At 40.3% G+C, this 21,394-nt stretch overlaps 1 protein-coding gene across 2 annotated transcripts in view; it reads left to right on the forward strand.

The window, feature by feature from the left end:
• The window catches only part of MACC1 (MET transcriptional regulator MACC1), a 60,738-nt gene extending 43,742 nt beyond the window's left edge, over positions 1-16,996 (forward strand). For both annotated transcript variants that reach the window (XM_089673167.1, XM_089673166.1), the window contains exons 3-5: positions 10,271-12,312; positions 14,330-14,518; positions 16,076-16,996. In XM_089673167.1, coding sequence (XP_089529293.1) covers positions 10,271-12,312; positions 14,330-14,518; positions 16,076-16,291 — 2,447 coding nt within the window. In that variant the 3' untranslated portion in view covers positions 16,292-16,996. The remainder of the gene's footprint in view (positions 1-10,270; positions 12,313-14,329; positions 14,519-16,075) is intronic.
• Positions 16,997-21,394: the final 4,398 nt, after the last annotated feature.

Genomic DNA, 21,394 nt, shown 5'->3' on the forward strand with positions numbered 1-21,394 from the left:
ATGCGAGTGCTCAGCATGTGTGGACGGGTCAGCGGGCATCTTCTTTTTTTTTTTTTTTTAAATTTCGGCGAGTCGCCATCATCATGCCAATGCTGGATGCCATAATTGACGATGGATTACAATGATGGAACCTTTTTTTTTTTTTTTCTAATAAAGGACTTGTGAAAAACCTTTTTGTTTTTTCTTTAATAAAGAGATTTTTCAAAAGACTCTTTATTTTTTTTACTAAATTTAAACCTTTACTGAATGGGTAAGGGTACAAGTACCCCTTACTCATTCACAAGGGGTGGGCAGCATCAGGGTGCCCTCCTTTTTAAAGGGGTACCCTGATGCAAATGAGCTCACCTGCCCACAGACCCCCACAACCACCGGGCCAGGGTTTTGGGGAAGAGGCCTTGTCCCCATCAGCACAGGGACATCGTCCCAATAATGAGGGCTCGTGGCCATGGGGGAGAAGTGTGGGCACTCGTTTGTCCCCTCCATTTTCTATCCTGCCAGGCCTGTGCTCGGATCAAGGGTCTGATATATTCCACACGCTCCCCCCATTTTTGGGGGGTGGGGTTCCCCTTAAGTCCTACAAGGCCTAAAGGGCCTGGTATGGCTTTTAAGGGGAACCCCATGCACTTTTTTTTTTTTACTGTGGGGTCCCCTTAACTTCCTTACCAGACTTAAAGGGCCTGCTATGGATTGGGGGGGGGGGGACCACACGCTTTTTTTTTTTTTTTAATGTAATTTTTTACGTGTCAATCCTGCTGCAGCAGGTTCTATGCATTGCACAGATGTGCAACTTTGCAGGTAGTTTAAGGGGACCCCCCAGGTATGATATTTAAAGGATTTGTTTTTTTACTTTAAGTAATGAAAAATTACTGCCCCTTTTAAAAATGGGACTTTTTGAAATTTTTTTCACTGATTCATGTCCCTCAGGGCAGTACCCGAGTCCCCATACCCCTTTTATGGCCTCCAAAATGGGCACTTTTGAATTTACAAGTTCGAGTCCCATAGACTTGCATTAAGTTTGAAGATCGTGATTGAACATTTATTAGGTTCGAATGATTGACCGCAAACTGAATACGGGGGTGTTCAGCCCATCACAAGCCATGGGCTTGTTTTTTTGTATTTCATAGGGATTTCAACTTGGATTTGGAAAAGAGGTTATGGGATGCCCAACTTGACTGAAGAATCACAAGAATGAAGACAGTTTCCTTCTCTAGCACACAGCAAAAATTACAAATATTTGACTGTGCTCCAGTTGGAACCACAACAATCTTTAGGAAAATAATCCCCTCCTAAGAATTTGGTGCCCCCTGAATGGATTTTCAGCACAGTGACAACTTGTTGGAGCTCTTAGTCCCCTTAGTGAACAAAATACCAGCCCACCTGGATATGGTATCTAATCCCAGGACAAGGGATTGGGTAAACTGTAAACTGTTTCCTGAAGACTTGCCAAGAACTTGCATCTAGCAGACTTTTTTCTTGTAGGCCCTGGGGGTGTAGAGGTAGTCACACTGTCTTTGTCTTGCAGCTTTCGGGCCTTCCACTGGGCTGCTCTTTTCTAGGCTTTGCAGGCTGTCCTTCCCAGTGGACTGGGCAGTGGAGCTCTTTCCTTCAGCTTCCCTCCTTCCTCCAGCCTGGAGGCAGGACCCCCTTCTCCGGGGTCCCCTCCCAGGCTACACAGAAGCATTTCACTCCTCCATTTTCCACCCTACTCCCCTTGCTGACCAGGCTCTGTCATATATATGGGTCAGTCTATCACACTGCCAATCCTCCTGCATGGGATTTGTCAGACTCCAATAACTATGCACATCAGTTCCTCCTCACCTCCACCCACTGACTTCTAGAAATTTCTTCAAGCTTCTAGAAATGGGGGAGGTACCAGAGGATTGACCTGTAGAGCCCTCCAGCTTAACCAGAAATAACCCTCTGTCTAAACCCAGGCTTCTAGTAAGCCTCTAACTACACTCAACAAACTACACTAGAGGGTGCTACAAATATGTTCTTCTAAAACTTTTTAAAGTGAACTTGGAATAGCACCCTATAGAAAATGATGCAAAGAAAAACTGTCATCTTGATCCCTTTTTTGTCTCTAAAATTTGCTGAGCAAGCACCAGCTTTTTGGTTGAATGAGCATATGTGTACCCATAACCAACATCCTGCAGTAAAATGTGTGTGCATGTGTGACCTAGGCCCTGGTCAATGCCACATGGTAGTCGTAAAGGTGCTCCTATGTTCAGATTTTTAGGGCAGAAACTAGTAAAATAAGTGGTATATTCTGCCACCTTATGGTGCCTGCTGACCTATGCATGGCATCACTGCAGTTTCACTGCAATAGGGGCTTCTACTATCAGCATGGTATATACCAAAAACAACTCTATAATCCTTATCTTGATATATTTTCCCTGTGGTCACAGAACATAATGGTGCCATTGTATCTAAAAGGATATTTTATTCACTCGTTGGGGAACTAGGATGGAAGGAGGCAGCAAGGCAGGTGCTGGTATTATTTTCCTCCTTGTTTTTCCAGTTAACTCGTTGGACGCCAAGAAGACTGCCTTGGGGTGTGGGTTGTTCTGGGCTACACAAGAAACTAGTAACAGGATCACTCTCCTACATGGGGTACCTTTGCTTAGGTGCTATTTTCACCAATGCCTTAGGACAAGGCTAAGGCCACCATCTGGGAATACTCAACCTTAAGGAGGGCCTCCACTCTTAGAGTTGAATGTACACCATGTAAACTTGCAAGATAGCTGTCCTCCAGTTAACTTTGGGTTTCCCGTGTAAATGTACATCTTTCCAGTACAGCTTGCAATTATGAGGATTGTGTCGAACACTAACCACAACCACCCGTCCAGCATTTTCCACTACTGTCCCCAGTAGCAGAGTGGGCCCTGCCGTGCACGCAGCGCAGGCTCCAATGTGCACTTGACTTTAACTCTTTGAGTTTCCGTACCTCTCTAGAGGATGGGAACCTCTGTGGTGCAAATCTGCTCTCATTACTGTGGGAAACAAAATGCAGTGTAGGAGGTGCCGACTCAATCTTCCTTGCTGCTAGAGGCTATTCCACCTATAACAGGTACACACAATGGCTTGACAGGCTGCTTTACTGACTATAGATCTCTGTTTCCTGTGGCAAACTCATGCAGAACTTGTGCTAGCATGACCCTTTAAATGCTGACTCTTCATACCTCAATGTGCTAGTGACCTAAGGCTTGTAGAAGCGTGCTGGTTACTTGCATTACACTCCTTTAAAGAACTTCAGACCAGGCAGAAATCAAGGTTTAACACTTTACTTAATAAAAGTCCCTAATCCTATTCAGACTATATGCTGCCCCGGCAAACCTGGAAAGGTAATGTCCATGTGAATAGAGGTCCATCAGTGGCATTCTCCAGCAGCTGGTGTCTTTGTGGCCATCCCTAGCTCCAATGGCGCCTTACATCGGAACAGGCTTCCAGACATTAGCAAATGTTAGCAACTCCATCAGGCCAAGGGTCAGCCACACAGAAACTGGCAGAGAGAGCTCAGTGTTCATGCTCTCGGTCCCCAGGCTCTGGACCACTGTCCCTTTTTATAGCCACAGGATCAGTGGGTCAGACCCAAAAAACCCTCCAAGCACAAGACTTGGGAACTACAGTTAACCCTACATTTCCTGTTTGGGGCAGCACCTAATTAACTAGTTTCAATTCACTTACACACTTGCAATGTAACTTTGAAAATGCTAAGGAATATGACTACTCCAGGAAAATCCAGAAGAGTCTCTCCTTGCATGTCATAGCCCTCTACTCTCTGAGAGTGTCTAATTACTCTGTCCTGGCTCAGCTTCTCCACCCCAACAATTTATGTATCTACCAGGCTTTTACAGGTCAATAACATGCAAAAATATATTAACTGCACATATAAGCATATGCAATTATTGTTGTTGGAATGAATGGTCTGGTGACAGGATTGCTTTAAGAGGGATATATGGCTGCCAGGGCATGCACTACAGCTCAGTATTTCTAAAGAGTAGCAACTACGAAAATGGTAACTTTTCTTTGTGTGGATACTGCTGAGTCAATCATAGGTTGCCTTTTTAAATTAGATAAAGACACTGGTAAAGAAATCTCCACACAAGATTATTGCGGCTTTGGTACTTCTGCTGCAGCATCTCTTCTGTGCTTCTAATCGCATACAGTTATGTACACTCTGCCAGTTTCACCATGGCATTACAATGCAAATTTCAGCTTGAGCTGCATGGCTTTATTACTATGGGAGAAATTTGTTCAGTACCTATCCATACACCTAAGGAATCCAAACTCCTGGCAGGGCAAGGCTGATGCAAAACTAAAAATACACTGCCACAGTGTGCTGCAGCTGAAGCTATGCCAGAAAAACCTGTTCTTAATATGATTTTGTGTATTTTCCTACACCTTTGAAATTTTATGCCCTTGCTGTACTTTTTTAAACCTTTTGCATTGGTATTGGAAGACCACAGCATTGCCTGGCTTCCAGTGCTATTTGTTTGGTAATTGCTTGTCCTGCAACTACTTTATCCAAGGGGCCACATTTGCCTCATCGTCTTCTATTGACTTCAGTGCAATTCTCTTCTAATTTTGTGTTGAGCAATTTTTTTAAATCAAACACTTGGAAATCAAAAATTGGAAAGATCGCTTAGTGCTATTTGTAATAATTGCTTAATATACTCATTTTATATCATTGCTTATCAGCATTATTTGATGTGTACCACACTCTCATCTGATATCAATATAGTCCCTCAATGTGGCTGCTTAAGATCATCCTTTGCTTGCAACAAAGAACAAATGTAGTTCTGAGTGTTGGTGGTTTTTCTCTTTATTCTTATACTCAAGACAACTTCATCAGCAGTCTTAATCAGGCAACACAGGGATCACTCTGCATGCTTCCATGGCAAACTCCACTGATAGAAAAGCTAATTTCCCTAGCTAAAATGTGTTCTTCACCATAATGATTGTTTGTTTTTTTTTAGCTGTTTCATTGTTATGTTTAATTCTCTTTCTCAATGCTGAAATTAATGATCGTTAACGTTTACTTAATTGAGCCTAAAATGATTGTCCTTAGCTTGGATTCAGTGACAAATTTTTGTGCACAAAAGTCAACTGCACTTGCAGAAAATTGCTTTGAAGCAAAATGCAATTGCTTCAAGTACAGAATAGTAGGGATTGCCAAGTTTTGGAAGCTTAAAATTTTGGACTCTACATTTGCTAATTAAATATTTTTGTCAGAATTCGGAATAACAATTACTGAACTGATAAATTCCACCATTTTTTATAATTAAACACACAAATCAAGTTTCTTCACTTGCATATACCTTGGCAGCCCATTTCCAAAAATCTTACCTCCCCTTCCATATTATTCAGTACCTTACTGACACCACAAAAAACATGTCCACAGATATACAATCAGTACTGTACTGACCTTAACATTTATTTACTTCAGGTACTTCTATAGCGCCGTCAATTTACGCAGCGCTTTACATATATATTGTACATTCACATCAGTCCCTAACCCTCAAGGGGCATACAATCTAAGGTCCCTATCTCACATTCATACATACACACATACACATACTAGGGTCAATTTAGACAGGAGCCAATTCACCTACCAGCATGTCTTTGGAGTGTGGGAGGAAACTGGAGTACCCTGAGGAAACCCATGCAGGCACAAGGAGAACATGCAAACTCCAGGCAGGTGGTGTTGTGGTTGGGATTTGAACCAACCACCCTAGTACTGCCAGGCGGAAGTGCTAACCACTTAGCTACTGTGCTGCCCACATTTGCATTGATATACAATCATCATACTTCTGAAAATCGATGGGCCTGTGAATGAGGTTGGGACAGAGGGTGAAGAAGCGGGCATGGCTAACAGTGGTATTCTAAACCATATTAATGGGCTGAAGAAGAATGACATCTGTAATGGTCCATACTAGAGTGGAGTGGTATTACTTAGCACCATTCCCTCTCTAGTGTGTATGGCCTGCAACCTGTGCTTTTTTCACTCAATGCTCAATATACATGTATCTCATGCTTTTCCACCCCTGCACTCTTACTACCCTCAACTTATTCATTTGTGTGAATCTTCCTATTTTCTGTTGCTTTATTTGCCTCTTCATTCCCATCCACTCTTATATCTTCTTCTCTCACTGTGATTATCTGACTCTGCAATCAGGCTGCCAAGAAGGCAATGTTAAATGTGTTGTCCTGCTTTCCTCTCTCCTTGCTGTATTCTCAGCATTGTTATCATGATCATCAGTCGCAGTTCTGTTAAAATTCTCTCCCCCGCTAAACAATCCCACATCATTGTTTGCTAAGATGCATATGGCCGGTCTGCACAGTGTCAAGCATTGGTATAGTGTGGGTGGGCTGGCTCCCAGCACCTTATAGCAGGAATACTGTATAATTGCCTCCTCTCCAGCGATGTGTTGTGTAGGAGCTCCCTCACTGGACACTGACCTCTCTAGTTGGTGTTCTTTCAGGTTCCATTCTTCTGCCAGTTGGCCTGGCCAAGACGATGTCACTTTTAAAAATGTGCAGGAGTTCATTCAAAATAGTAGAAACTGAATTTATACACTGCATGGGCGCTGGGCTACAGTGTAATTAATGAACAGGCAGATAATACTTTAATGCAGAAGAGACATAGAGGGGTTGATTTACTAAAACTGGAAAGTGAAAAATCTGCTGCAACTCTGCATAGTAATCAGTCAGCTTCCAGTTTTTTTTTTGCAAAGCTTAGTTGAACAAGCTGATGTTAGAAGCTGGTTGCCATGCACAGCTGCACCAGTTTTAGTAGATCATCCCAGAGTGTCTCTTCTGGGTTAAAAAGCCTGCCTGTCCACAAAACATTTTTTTGTTTTCAATTTTTTTTTTTTTAGAGAAAAGTTCAATTTTAACAACCACTGGTGCAATGTGACCTCGGCAACCCATGCCATGGAAAAGTATGACACTGTACAACCCAGCTGCCTGGAACAATGATCACTCTGCATCTGTTCACCAAGGCCTAGTGTTATTTAGTGACCTAGCAACAATTTGTTTACGGTCACATTACCACCATTACTGACATTTTTCATGTACCCCTAAATGTCCTGGCCCACACCCTTGGTTGGGAACCACTTTATTATGTAATCTAACATTTAGAGCAAGACAAATATATTCTAATCACCATTTAACCCTACAAGATGTCAGGAACCTTCTACATCTAAAATGCAATGTAGGGTTCAATAGGACTGGAAAGCTCTGCTTTGTTGATTTTAATGGTTGAAAATTATAATGTTTCAAGGTATTAGATGAGATGATCATCTTGATTGGTTTGTTAATAGGGATTCACTGTACTTTTATTGGAGAATAATATACAGGTATACAAACAACATTGTTGAAATCATGGAGGTTTCAATTGTTCATGTTATTTAAAGGACAAAAAAGTTATATGATGTGCAATTGGGCAATAACATGTAACTGTAGGTAAGGGGATTAAGATATTATGTAGGTAGGGGGACCAGTTCATACTGATTGCAACTCATTTTTGTGGTATTCCACTTAATCACCTTAATTATGATGCATTCTAATGTCATATAATGGGTCTTACTGTGGCTGCACAGGCCATTTACATGGTCAAAGGGACAACACAGTTTAAATGTTAGAAGTAACAAAGTCACAAAGTAAATGCAAGTGATCCCTTTGTTTTTTCCAAGGTTTAACCTTCATTGAATTTAAAGGTCATTGTAATTGCCTCATATCTTCATGTAACAAATTCTCCTTATTCATGTTGTATTTTGCAAATCTTTGAGAACAGCAGAGAAAGCAGTATCAATTGTAGAGCATGCTACATCTGAAACCTATGCAGACAAAGCTCTGGAGAAGGCCGAGGACAAAATGTCCAAATAAATATGCAGAAGCTCCAAGATGTACCTGGGTAGATCAGTGTTAGATACCTGAGGTTCTGCAGTCAGTGTTCTGTTCTCTGCCCATCACAGCAACCTGTCAGCATAGAATAACATCAGACTGATATTGCTCTCTTCTTCAGTCTCAGTGGTTGAGAAAAACGGACATGCAGAAAGGAGTCTTGCAAGAAGAAATCCACAATGGAAGGAAAGTTACCTTCATGGCACATAACTGATGAGCTTATAAGCCACTCCTTACACAATAACTCCAACCTGCTGCCTCCTATATTACCCTATGAGGTATAATAGGCCAAAATGTGTAGCTCCAAACAAAAACAAATCTTAAATATTATTTTTTCATGCACAAATATGACCACTATATAATAAATCTTCAATATGGAGCTTACAACAGATACACCAGATAACAGAGTGCCATTCTCAAACAGCCGCTTTACAAGGTGCAAGTCAGAGAGCCTGGCACTCTGCATCTGGTGTATCTGTTGTAAGCTCCATATTGCAGATCAGGATCATTAAGGAATACATTCAGTCCAGTGGTTGCTTACAGGAAGCACGCAGCTCTTACTGACCTTTCCTTTGGGGGTCAATACCATCTGATAAGGGACAGTGTGGTTGGTATTGGTGAAGGATTTCTCCCTTTGGTGGTTTCCTGGGCACCTATTGGATATCTGTTGGGTCTTGGCTGATGGACTTTTTTATTTCTTATATAAAAGCTTTGCATTGGATTTCTTGTTACATGGAAAAACTTATTTTAAAAATGTGCTTTTACGCTGCACCCTCTATGTATATATGTTTATGTATTGTAACCTGCAATGTGCTAGCTGCTTGTGTGGGATATACCTACTGAACTTGAACTTAGCGCGATATAGTGTGTATTTTTTTTTACTCCTACTCGAATTAACTGAAAAGGTCTAATATCACTTTATTTGGGCTTCAAGCTAATCTAAGCAGAAAAGCATCTCCACCATGTGAGCCCATGCAAGAATTGGATGCCAAAACTCTTACCAAAAGGTATTGACCATTTCCAGAAGAATGGTCTAACAGCGCTTTGTATAAAATATCCTCGCGGTCTCCCTCCTCAATGCCGAGTGTTTGCAATAAGCCAAAATAAAAAGTGAAAATGGCCAACCATAGTGTAGTATTAAAATCCAAATATTCTTTATTAAAACCGTGCACTCACGTTACAAATCTTCATAATGCCATACATCTAAAAACCCTAATGAAGTAAGCTAAAGCACTGTTAGTTATAAACAATTTCCCTTTTCATACAATTCTTTTTTTTTTTTCTCATCCTTTGTTGTATCTCAGTACTACTGATGTTCTGTAGCCATTTTGCAGTCACTCTCTTTCTACCTGTATTACAGCGATGCTTGCATTGCATTTCCCAGGGAGGGTTTACTGATGGTGACAATCGTGGACCATGCCTGTATAATGTGTATCAGCCACTTGAAATCTCCATTGGAAGCCTGTGTGACAGAAACAGAGCATTGCCACCCCATAACAGGAACTGCCTGCACAAGGAGCTTCATGCAGGATCATCAAGTGTCACTTTAAATAAAGCTGCAGATTTAAAAATATTGAAAAGCTTACAGAATATGAGATTTAGTGATTGGGTTTACATAGAGTTTAAACGTCCGCTTATGGGGTTGAAGCAGCAGGCCCAGACTTTCTATGCCTAAGACCCAACTTGGTTCTAATTTGGCTCTGGACTCAACCCACCTATGCCCACTCAATATTGAAATTCTACTTTTGGTGTACATAGCTCTTGGTGCTTAGGAATGTACTGTATTTTTGTTTAAACTTGTGAGATACACGGTATGACATATCACTTCTACAGAAATACAGTATAGCCCAATATAAAGATCAATTTGATATGTATATCAGTATGCCAGGAAAACAGAAGTTAAAGTTTATTAAAACCCAAATACAAAAATCTAATATAATATAGATTACAGTCCTTAGATATATTAACTGTGTTAGTTTATTTTTTCAGGCTTCCTGTCCATATTGAACAATACTCACTAATTATACTGTATCTATGGAGAAGAAGGGTTGTCATCCTAGGACAGAACTAGAAGACAACTCTCCCTCTCTTCTTCCCCATAACATAGTGGAGAAGAGTTCTGCAGTTCACAGAGATAAATGGAAACAATGTGACTGAGAACATTGCAGCATGGGCAGAACACAAATTTATCTTGCAAGATTTTTAGATCAACAGGTATTTATTTGCCCTTATCTAACAAAAAATTTTCAGTGGTATATTTAACAGACCAAAAGGGACCAAATAAGAGAAGTTCATTGTTTATATACACTTCTATTTTTGAAAAAGTTTTCTGTATTTAACTGTTGTTTTTTTTATTGTACAGAAAAAACAGGAAAGGAGTTTGATCTTCTTATTGACTGGTCTGATGTGTTCCATGACCATGCCCAGACTACAACCAAAGGTGCCAACCCTTTTTGGAATGGACTTTCTGAATCCAACCCTTTCTTGGATGATGTAGTTCAAGCTAATGCATTTTCAAAAACTAATGTGTCTATTCTAAAAGAGGACCCATTAATGCTGTTTAGGAATTCAGAAAAGAGCAATTCAATATCAAGTTCAGGGGATGAACTTGATATAGATCACTTCCTAGAAAGTTCACCAGCCAACCGATCTGCTAGATCTAAAAGTGTCTCCTACTTGGATGTCATAGATGCTAAGGAATCCAGTGCACCAAAAATTGATGACCAGATTCTGGCTCCAGACTTGGAATGGCTGCAAAATGACCGGGAAGCCTATAAGATGGCTTGGTTGAGTCATAGGCAGTTAACACGATCATGTCTTGATTTGGACATTATAAGTCAGAGTCCAGGATGGGCACAAACACAAGCTACAGACACACATATAGTCTGCAAAGTAGATCACCAAGGTGGTTCTGTGCAGCTTCCTAATTCCGACATTACCATTCATGTGCCTGAAGGTCATGTAAGTCCTGGTGAGTTTCAGGACATCTCCTTAAAAGCTTTTCTTGATCCACCAGAATCTCTCAACAGTAACATGTCAACAACTGTTAGTCCTTTTCTGGAAATAACATTAAGCAACATCAATACAGTTGAGGCTCTCTTACTGGAAATGAAAATTGCAGCTGAGGTAAGGACCGATCCATACAGCCAAGTCATGACAGAGATTGCAACCTTTTATAGCAACAACAAAGATGGCCCATTTGAAAAAATTCCAAATGGTTACATTTACAATAACATGCTACAAATCAAGTTACCTATCCTGAGTCATGTGACATACATTGTAAGTGCAGCTGTAGTCAAATCTTCTCAGAGCCCAGCTAGATCTGTATATAATTACATCCATAAAAGTGTAACAGTGGCAGTGTATGGGCCCAAACATATCCATCCAGCCTTCACTACAGTCTTAGCAGTTTTTGGACACAACTATATTCCAGACAAACTTAAAGTTGATGACATCAAAAGACGAGGGAAAAATATGCCACCTTTACTTTTCCAGCTCTGGGGAAAACATCAGTTTCTGCTTGACCCTGTGCAAGATATGTTTATTAATCTTGATACAAATGACTCCAATTTTTCAGTTAAAGCAGTAGATCATAATAATGAAATCAAAGAACCACAGTTAAAGACCGGCAAAACAGTTCGGACTCAGTTTCCCTTTTCATTGGAAGGAGGTCAAGAAGTTTGCCCATTTGTTTTTTCAGTTCAGATCCAGGATTCTAAAAGGGCATCGGTTATATCAGAATTTACAGTTGACACTCCAAATCCTGCACCCAAAATACAGGTCACACCAAAAAATCAGACTCGTATACAAAAACGAAAGGAAATAATGTCTACACCTGTTCTGCCAGCTATCCATACTATCAAATATCCAAAGTTCCAAGATAGAACGTTAAAGATCAACAACTTTGCAGTGACTTTAAAGACTGTTCTGCGTCAGCAAAAGATTGACTACTTCTTGGAATATTTTAAAGGAGACACAATTGCACTTCTTGGTGAAGATAAAGTTAAGGCTATTGGCCAGACCAAAATTAAAGAGTGGTACGTTGGAGTTTTAAGGGGGAAAGTAGGTCTTGTTCATTGCAAAAATGTAAAAATAATTTCCAAAGAGCAAGTCATTGACTTTTCGGATGTTCATTTTTCAACCAAGAAGCTTTTGGAACAGATAGCACTGCCATTTAAAAAATTAACATACATCTACTCATCAGTTCTGTCAAATGTGTCAGACAAAGTTTATGACTGGAGATGCTTAGCTGATGCCCTTGGATGCTCCCATTTGTCACTAGATGACATCGCTCACACTCTTCCTTCAAAAGAGTCGGATAGAGTTGCTGCCGTGGTGAAAAAGCTGAAAGAAGATTGTCATGCTGACTCTAAAAAGAGAAAATTTCATTATGAGCTTATTATGGTAAGTCATCATGCCTTGCAAAGTTAGGTTAAGTGAGGTTTGCTCAATTGGTTGGATATTTGCAACCTTTCCAGCTTATTTAGTGAATTAGTAAATACGCCCTTTGGACCCCATACAAGTTCACTTAGAGAGCTTGCATTCTTGGACATGTTGAACTTAGGCTGACAAAGGTGCAGGATCCAGTTAGGGCCCCTCTTTTATTGAGAAACAAGGGGCTAAATAAATATTGTCTAAATACGAGAGGCATGTGTGTATTTTTACTTGGAATCTGGCTTACCTTTTGTACTTCTTCCTGATCTGTGCAGTAATCCAGCATGAAACAACTCCTGCACTTTATCTCTTTGTAGGAGATTCTACTAATACAGTCCTGTTAGTGCTACCATCTGTCCTTTGTGCTGGGTGACTGGTCTTGTATTCTCCCCTGTGTAGTTTTCTTTGAAATAAAGTAAGTATACAGTTGTGCTCAAAAGTTTACACACCCTGGCAGAAATCACAAAATTTTGGCATTGATATTGAAAATATGACTAATCATGCCTAAAAACTGTCTTTTATTTAAGGATAGTGATTATATGAAGCCATTTATTATCACATAGTTGTTTGGCTCCTTTTTAAATCGTAATTCTAACAGAAATCACCCAAATGGCCCTGATAAAAAGTTTACAATGCCCCAAAAAAGATCTGCAAGGCATGTCAAGGTGTTGTCATGCATTTTGTAACCAGGCATTCTCACAGTAAAGGCTTATTTTTCACCTGTCGACCGTGCAGCTCATTTTTATTTAAGTATTATCATATTCTGCTTCTTCAAAACAACCACACTGTCTTTTTCCAGAGCAACCTGTAATGCTCCTGAGGTTACCTGTTGGTTTTACTTTGTATCCTGAACAATTCTTCTTGCAGTTGTGGCTGCAATCTTTCTTGGTCTACCTGACCTTGGCTTGGTATCAAGAAGAGATCCCTGAATTTTCCACTTCTTAATATGTGATTGAACAATACCTGACATATTCAAGGCTTTGGATATGTATTTATATCCTTTTCCATCTTTATAAAGTTCCATTACCTTGTTAGGCAGGTTATTTGACAATTCTTTTCTGCTCCCCGTGGCTCAGTATCTAGCTTGCTCAAAGCATCCATGTGAGAGCTAACAAACTCATTGACTATTTTTACACAGACACTAAGTGCAATTTAAAAAGCCACAGATGTGGAAAATTTGACCTTTAATTGCCATTTTAACCTGTGTGTGTCACCCTGTGTGTCTGTACTCAGGGTAAACATTTCAGGGTATGTAAATTTCTGATCAGGGCCATTTGAGTGATTTCATATAATTATGAAATTTCCATAAGGATCCATTACCTTGTTAAGCAGGACTTTTGGCAGTTCTTTTCTGATCCCCATGGCTCAGTATCTAGCCTAGTCAGTGCTTCCACATAAGAGCTAACAAACTCATTGACTATTTATACACTGACACTAATTGCAATTTAAAAAGCCACAGATGTGGAACATTAATCTCTAATTGGCATTTTAACCCATGTGTGTCATCTTGTGTGTCTGTACCAAGGCCAAACATTCCAGGGTATGTAAACTTTTGATCATGGCCATTTGGGTGATTTCTGTTATCATTATGATTTAAAAAGAAGCCAAACAACTATTTGATAATAAATGGCTTCATATGATCATTATCCTTCAATAAAATAGCATTTTTTGGTATGATCAGTCATATTTTCAATATCAATGCCAAAATTTCACAATTTCTGCCAGGGTATGCAAACTTTTGAGCACAACTGTAGGTACTGAGAAATAAGCTAGTTATCTTATTGGGAGTTAGCAAATCAAAGTAGGAATATGACACTGCCCCCACTCTTTTAGCTTTACTCATGATTTTCTACATCACCGAAAAGAGATCAGTATTTATTTACTAGACATGTTCATGATGCACAGCTCTGCAATCCTGTAATCCTATTAATTATGGCTCCATTTACTTTCTGCTGACATTATATTTACTTTCACATTCTGCATGTAGGGTCTGTTAAAGATGGACTGTCAAGCATTAGTAGCTCGTCTTACACAAGACACAGTGATTCTGACTGCCGCTGTGCAGCTAGGCGTACGTTGGAGGGAGCTGGCGGAGAAGCTAGCCAGACTAACAAAGCAGCAGATTGAAGCCTATGAAATCCCTCATCAAGGAAAGAGCGGAGAAGTCAGTTTACAGGTACACCAAAGAAATCACATGCTGTTTTATATTTTTACTATTCAGGTAATTAGGGGGTATGCCTGCTTTTTCACATCCCTAAATTGAGGAGATAGGGTGACCTGAAAGTTATGGTTGCTGTTTCTTCCTGGAGTGGATTCCTTATTTACATGGTAACATAGAAGTGTCCATCCAGGGGCGTATCATGAAATCAGTGGGCCCGTGTGCAAGATCAAAAGTGGACATGGCTTAAAAGGGGTGTGGTTAAATAATGTCTGAGATAACTTACGTAGTGCAGAATGTGGTAATGTTAAATAGGGAATGTACAGTGTGAAGTATATGGCGGTAGGTAGTATGTACAAGGTGGGGAGTGCGTAGTGTATGGCAGTGGGTAGTATGTGCAGGATGGCGTCAGTAGGGCAGTGGATGGCGTCAGTAGTTCTTTACAATTATTATTATTATTATTATTATTATTATTGTTGTTATTTTTACAATTTTATTATTTTTTTTACTATTTAATGTTTTACTATTTTTATGATTTTTTCAAAATGCTTTTGGCTGGCCAGTGGATGGTGTCAGTAGAGCAATGGAGTGGGTGCCAGAATTTTTTAATTTTTAATTATCTATTTTTTATTATTTTTTACAATTTATTTTTGTATTTTTTTTTTCACAATGATTTTGTGGGGGCAGTAGGGATGGATAAACAGAACCTGTACCCGCTTATATCATGTGTCCCTCTCACAATCCACCTTACATTAGATGTCCCCGCATGAGACCAACTACTACCATAGACTGATGACACAAATCTAAACTTTTTTGGCTGCACTCATGAATGCTATTGCTGTAGGACAAAAGGAAGAGAGGAGGGAGAGAGATTTTGGGGAAGGACGTAAATGGAGGGAATGGATGGAGGAAGGGAAAGAAGGGGATGGAGGAAGGAAGGAAGATAGGGAATAGAGGAAGAAAGGGGAGGGAGGGAAAGGAGGGGAGGGAAGAAGGAAACAAAGGAAGGAAGGAAATGGAGGGAATGGATGGGAGAAGGCAGGCAAAGGAGGAAGGGAATGAAGGGGATGGAGGAAGGAAGAAAGGAAGGAAGGAAGAAAAGGGAGATAGGGAATGGATGAAGGAAGGAAGAAAGGAAGGGAGGAAGGACAGGGAGGGAATCGATGGAGGAAGAAAGGGGAGGGAGGGAAAGGAGGGGAGGGAAGAAGGAAACAAAGGAAGGAGGGGAGGAAAGAAGGAAGGGAGGGGATGGAGGAAGGAAGGAAGGAAATGAAGAATGGAAGGAAATAAAAAAGAAAGGAAGAAAAGGGGGGGAATGGATGGAAGAAGGTGGGAGGGAGGGAATGGATGGAGGAAGGAAAAGGATGGCAGGAGGGAAAGGAGGGAAGGACAGGTTTACTCTACGTTTTTTTATTATTATTATTATTATACAGGATTTATATAGCACCAACAGTTTGCTCAGTGCTTTACAATATAACGGGAGACAATACAGTAACAATACAGTTCAATACAAGAGGGATTTGAGGACCCTGTTTCTTTTGACACTTATTTTCATTTATATATATATATTTGCAGATGATGTGGAAACCTGCCTTTGACTTTCTCTACACCTGGGCTGCTCACTATGGAGAGAGCTACAGAGACGTTCTACAAGACCTGCACTGTGCATTGGACAAGATGAAATATCCCATCACCAGGCAGTGGAGGGAGCTGACAGGAGCTCTCATTTTTGTCAACTGTTTGGAGATATTCCGAATGACTTCATTTACCAAGTCAGAAGATGAATTGTGAATGCAGACGATATAATGTTTTTTACCCAAAAGACAAATGGGCCTTTTTGGATATATATGTACATTTATTTTCATGTACATGTGCTGTGAGATTTGCCTTTTGTGCAGTTACTAAGGTTTTTCTATATGCGTTCTGGCTAATTTTATTTTGCTATGTAATATCAGTGTCATTAGCAACATTCCAGCAGGCAGGTGCCATAGCAACTCAAACAGTGTTCTAAAATTACAGAGCAACTAGTGCGGCAACATACTTTGCCTTTTGTATATAAATGCCAAGTACACAATGTTTTTAGTGTCCTTTTGTCTAGGTATATATTTATTTTTAGATTCTAGAGGAAAGTGTTTTTAACCATGTTTAACTTTTTATATGCTCTGTGTCAGTATAAGTCTATTATGTATATATAATGTATTACAAAAGTAAAATATTGCAACATGCGTGAATAATATCGATACTGTGATATTACCATGTGCATTATGTTTTATGTTTAACATTTACACTGTGATAATCCCTTGTAAATGAGTTGTTCTATTTATGATGCCAGTTATTGTTACAGAACTATTACTCGTGCACATGACATGCAGTCCAGCTAGTAACGCCTCAGTGACTTTAAATGTTCTTCTAAAGTTCTGTGTCATTAATAATACATATTATACATGTGTTTTTTTATCTGGAAATTATCAATATAGAAAAAAAGTGAATTGTAAATTATAGGTTTGTTTGCTGTTTCTTCTCAAACTGCATTGTATTTCTATGTCACTCAGCTCTGATTTCAACACCATGACAGCACTGTGTTGATATTTAAGTTGTGTTTGGTTAACGCCAACATTTGGGGACAATAGGCATTTATCATGTGCTGTACGTGTGATTCTGCATTTTTCATATACAGTTCTTGTACCATTGCTCCTGTTATCTCCAACATGATCCAGACATCGAACACTGGTGCTAATTGGTCAAATTGATCAGACTTGGCTATTTTTTTAGGGATGAGCTTCAGGTTTGAGTTGATCATGTGTTGGTCCAAACCCAGGATGCTAACAGTTCGATGAATTGGCTAACTAAATGACCAGATTTGGCCAGTTTGATCGCCTGTTCTAAAAAACCTTCAGCTACTGCAGCTGGAAGTCATTCATGTAGCGGTAGTATCACTACCTCTACTAAACTAACTAGCAGGGATCCTGTGAATGTCATTGACCATGTATGGTAATTCAATGTGAGACTCCACACCCTATTTTTGGCCAGGGATCCCTCTTAAAATTTAAACTAGATCCTTAGCCAATAGGACCACTGCAGTGCAACATCTGTAGTGTATACCAATATACAATAGAAAAAATAAAGATGGACTTTGCTAGCTCAGAGAGGAACATGTAATACAATATATAAAACCATCATCGAGTTTTATTCCATACAATTCAGAAAGATATTTGTTACATATGTTAACATCAATTGCATGCAATATGATTTTCTACTAATGTATGATGTATACCCGCTGCTACTTATCAATCACACAAAAAAGGCGTATTAAGCTTGGTTCTTGAATGTTACAGAATCTATAGCCTTGTGGAGATAAGTCCTTATAGGTCACTGCGTTTCTCAATTAGCTTCTTCAGGGCACGTTGAGGATAGTTGCAGAGGTAATTAAATACGAAAAGACACCATTAAAACATATACGTTTCAGTATGCAATATACATATAGTATATTGATTAAATAATCAGTATGCAATATAAACATAATATATTAAATAAATGATCCTTATCCATTCGATACAATGCTCACTCACCATGTTTTACCTATGAAGGAGAAGCATTGATTCCCTAGGGCAGGAAGTGTGTTAGTACAATAGAACACTTCCTTGTGCCTATTACATAGGGGCAGTGGTGTACCTAATGTATTTGACAATCAATATTTTTGTTTTTCTAAATGCCACTTTTGCAGGAGTTTATTGTACTGGTGTGCAACTTCACAAGCAGGTTTAAGGCATGCCCCCAAGGATGGTATTTAAAGGAATTGTGTATTTTAATGTTTCCATTTAAGCCACATTTACATACCCCCTAAAAGAACCTCAGTTGGTGAAATCTGTGGCTTGAGGTCTGCAGTCTTCCCAGTCTTCTGTTTTTTTGTATTAAATTTTTGTTACACAGAATGCATAGGGTTCTTAGTTAAGTGAGCAAGAGCTGATTGGAGAGCAGTAGCTGTGACTATGGGGGCTTGTCAGTCCGTTGGAGTTAGACCGCTACTCTCACACATATTATAGATCTAATAATTTTGGTATGAGTTCACATTCACAGATACAATATCATGTGCAAGGCACAGCTATCTTCTAAATACTAAAAATAATTCACATTATTCTTTGTGGGTTTTTTTTTTTTTTTTATTTCAAGATTGCTAATATAGCACCAGAGTGCCAAAGGTTACTTAAATATAGAACACAGCGGCATTGACTCCAAAGTTTCAGTAAGCAGATGATGAAGTTAATGGACATGACTTATTGCTGTAAAATTGAATCCTCTTGTGGCTACAGCATTCAGGTAGTGTCTCTGCAAACCATTCAGGAAATTGTATATTGAAAGTAAATAGAAGTCTATTTTTCTTGGAATAGAATCGGAACGGATTTTAAATAGGGATATCTACCTGTGTTATTCAGCCCAAAAAAGAATTGTGTGTTTAATGTAGCACAAAGGCTTATATTGGAGCTCCAAATTAAATCAAACCAACCATGTGTACTGTATTGTGTACATTGTGTGATACCCGCAAGTTTAAATAATTTTAAGGTGAATAGTTTTGGTGTGCATCCATATACAAATATTTGATGTTAGTACAATAGAGCTTTGAAAACAAAGGGCCTGTTATACCAAAATGTTTTGTATTGCCTATACCAGGGGTCTGCAACCTTTAAGACATAAAGAGCCACTTGGACCCGTTTCCGAGAGGGAAAAAAAGACTGGGAGCCGCAAAACCATTGCAACATTTAAAACAAATCCGACACTGCATATATTGCAAATAACACTCTGGTCATGAAGGGGGTTTAAGGGCCCAGTAAGCAAAGGGTTAATCAGGGCCACAGTGTATCGTCATAATCACAATCATAGCCTTAGGTCAGTGGTGGGCAACCTTTTTTTTCGACTGAGCCAAATCTCGCCAAAACCACGATTGAAATTTATTTTGAGAGAAACATTTTTAAAACTGAAAATACATCCCCCATATAGTAATTCATCCCCCATATAGTAATTCATCCCCCATAGTAATTCATACCCCATAGTAATTCATCCCCCCTATAGTAATTCATCCCCCATATAGTAATTCATCCCCCATATAGTAATTCATCCCCCGTAGTAATTAATCCCCCATAGTAATTCATCCCCCCTATAGTAATTCATCCCCCCTATAGTAATTCATCCCCCATATAGTAATTCATCCCCCCTATAGTAATTCATCCCCCATATAGTAATTCATCCCCCCTATAGTAATTAATTCCCCATATTGTGTGAATTCACTTACCTTTGCTCCGCGCGTTCCTCTCGCTGGGTTCCCGCGCCGTTCTGGTCTTCAGGGCGGACTGTGAGAGGAGAGGAGTTCGTCACGCTGCCCCGCCTACATCCGGGCTGCCCCGCCTACATCCTGACAGCCAATGTTTGCCAGCGGGCGCCCGGCACACAGAAGAGCTGCATTAAAAGAGCCGCGGCTTGCCGACCCTATTGCCTGTCACCTGGTGGGCAGTGTGCTCCGGAGCCGCAGGAAAGGTGAAAAAGAGCCGCATGCGGCTCCGGAGCCGCGGGTTGCCGACACCCGGCCTATACCATTAAATCACATTCTTATTTTCATTCCTCCAGTGCAGGTTGTAAGTGGCCTTTGTATAGGCAGTTATAAGTAAGATTGTGTGTATTTATAACTGATAGTGACAAAATATCTATTTACCAATCATTAGAGCATATTCAGACCCAAGAACAAATATTTTATGCACTGCTCAAAAAAATTAAAGGAACACTTTTTAATCAAAGTATAGCATCAAGCTAATTAAGCTCCTGGGATATTGATCTGGTCAGTTAGGTAGCAGAGGGGGTTTTTAATCAGTTTCAGCTGCTTTAGTGTTAATGAAATTAACTAGTTGGGCAACGTTGAGACGACCCCCCCAAAACAGGAATGGTTTTACAGGTGGAGGCCGCTGACATTTTTTTTTCCCTACTCATCTTTTCTGACTGTTTTTCACGTGGTTAGGGTCAGTGTTACTACTGGTGGCATGAGGCAATACCTGTACCCTACAGAGGTTGCACAGGCAGTCCAACTCCTCCAGGATGGCACATCAATACCTGCCATTGCCAGAAGTTTTGCTGTGTATCCCAGCACAGTCTCAAGAGCATGGAGGATATTCCAGGCGACAAGCAGTTACTCTAGGAGAGCTGGACAGGGCCATAGAAGGTCCTTAACCCATCAGCAGGACCAGTATCTGCTCCCTTGAGCAAGGAGGAACAGGATGAGCACTGCCAGAGCCCTACAAAATGACCTCCAGCAGGCCACTTGTGTGAATGATTCTGACCAAACAATCAGAAACAGACTTCATGAGGGTGGCCTGAGGGCTTGACGTCCTTTAGTGGACCCTATACTCACTGCCCGGCACCATAGAGCTTGATTGGCATTTGCCATTGAACACCAGAATTGGCAGGTCCACCACTGGTGCCCTGTGCTTTTCACAGATGAGAGCAGGTTCACCCTGAGCACATGTGACAGACATGAAAGGGTCTGGAGAAGCCATGGTGAATGCCTGTAACATTGTTCAGCATGATCGTTTTGGTGGCGGGCCAGTGATGGTCTATGGAGGCGTATCTATGGAGGGCACAGACCACTACAGGCTAGACAATGGCACTCTGACTGCCATTAGGTATCGGGATGAAATCCTTGGATCCATTGTCAGACCCTATGCTGGTGAAGTGGGTCTTGGGCTCCTCCTGGTGCATGACAATGCCTGGTCTCATGCGGCGAGAGTATGCATTCAGTTCCTGGAGGATGAAGGAATAGATACCATTGAATGGCACCCAAGCTCGCCTGAACTAAATTCAATAGAACACCTCTGGAATATCATGTTTTGGTTCACCAGACGCCGCCAGGTT

Source organism: Staurois parvus, unplaced genomic scaffold (assembly GCF_062004578.1).
Source record: "Staurois parvus isolate SC_StPar_1 unplaced genomic scaffold, SC_StPar_1.0 ptg000136l, whole genome shotgun sequence".
Taxonomy (NCBI): domain Eukaryota; kingdom Metazoa; phylum Chordata; class Amphibia; order Anura; family Ranidae; genus Staurois; species Staurois parvus.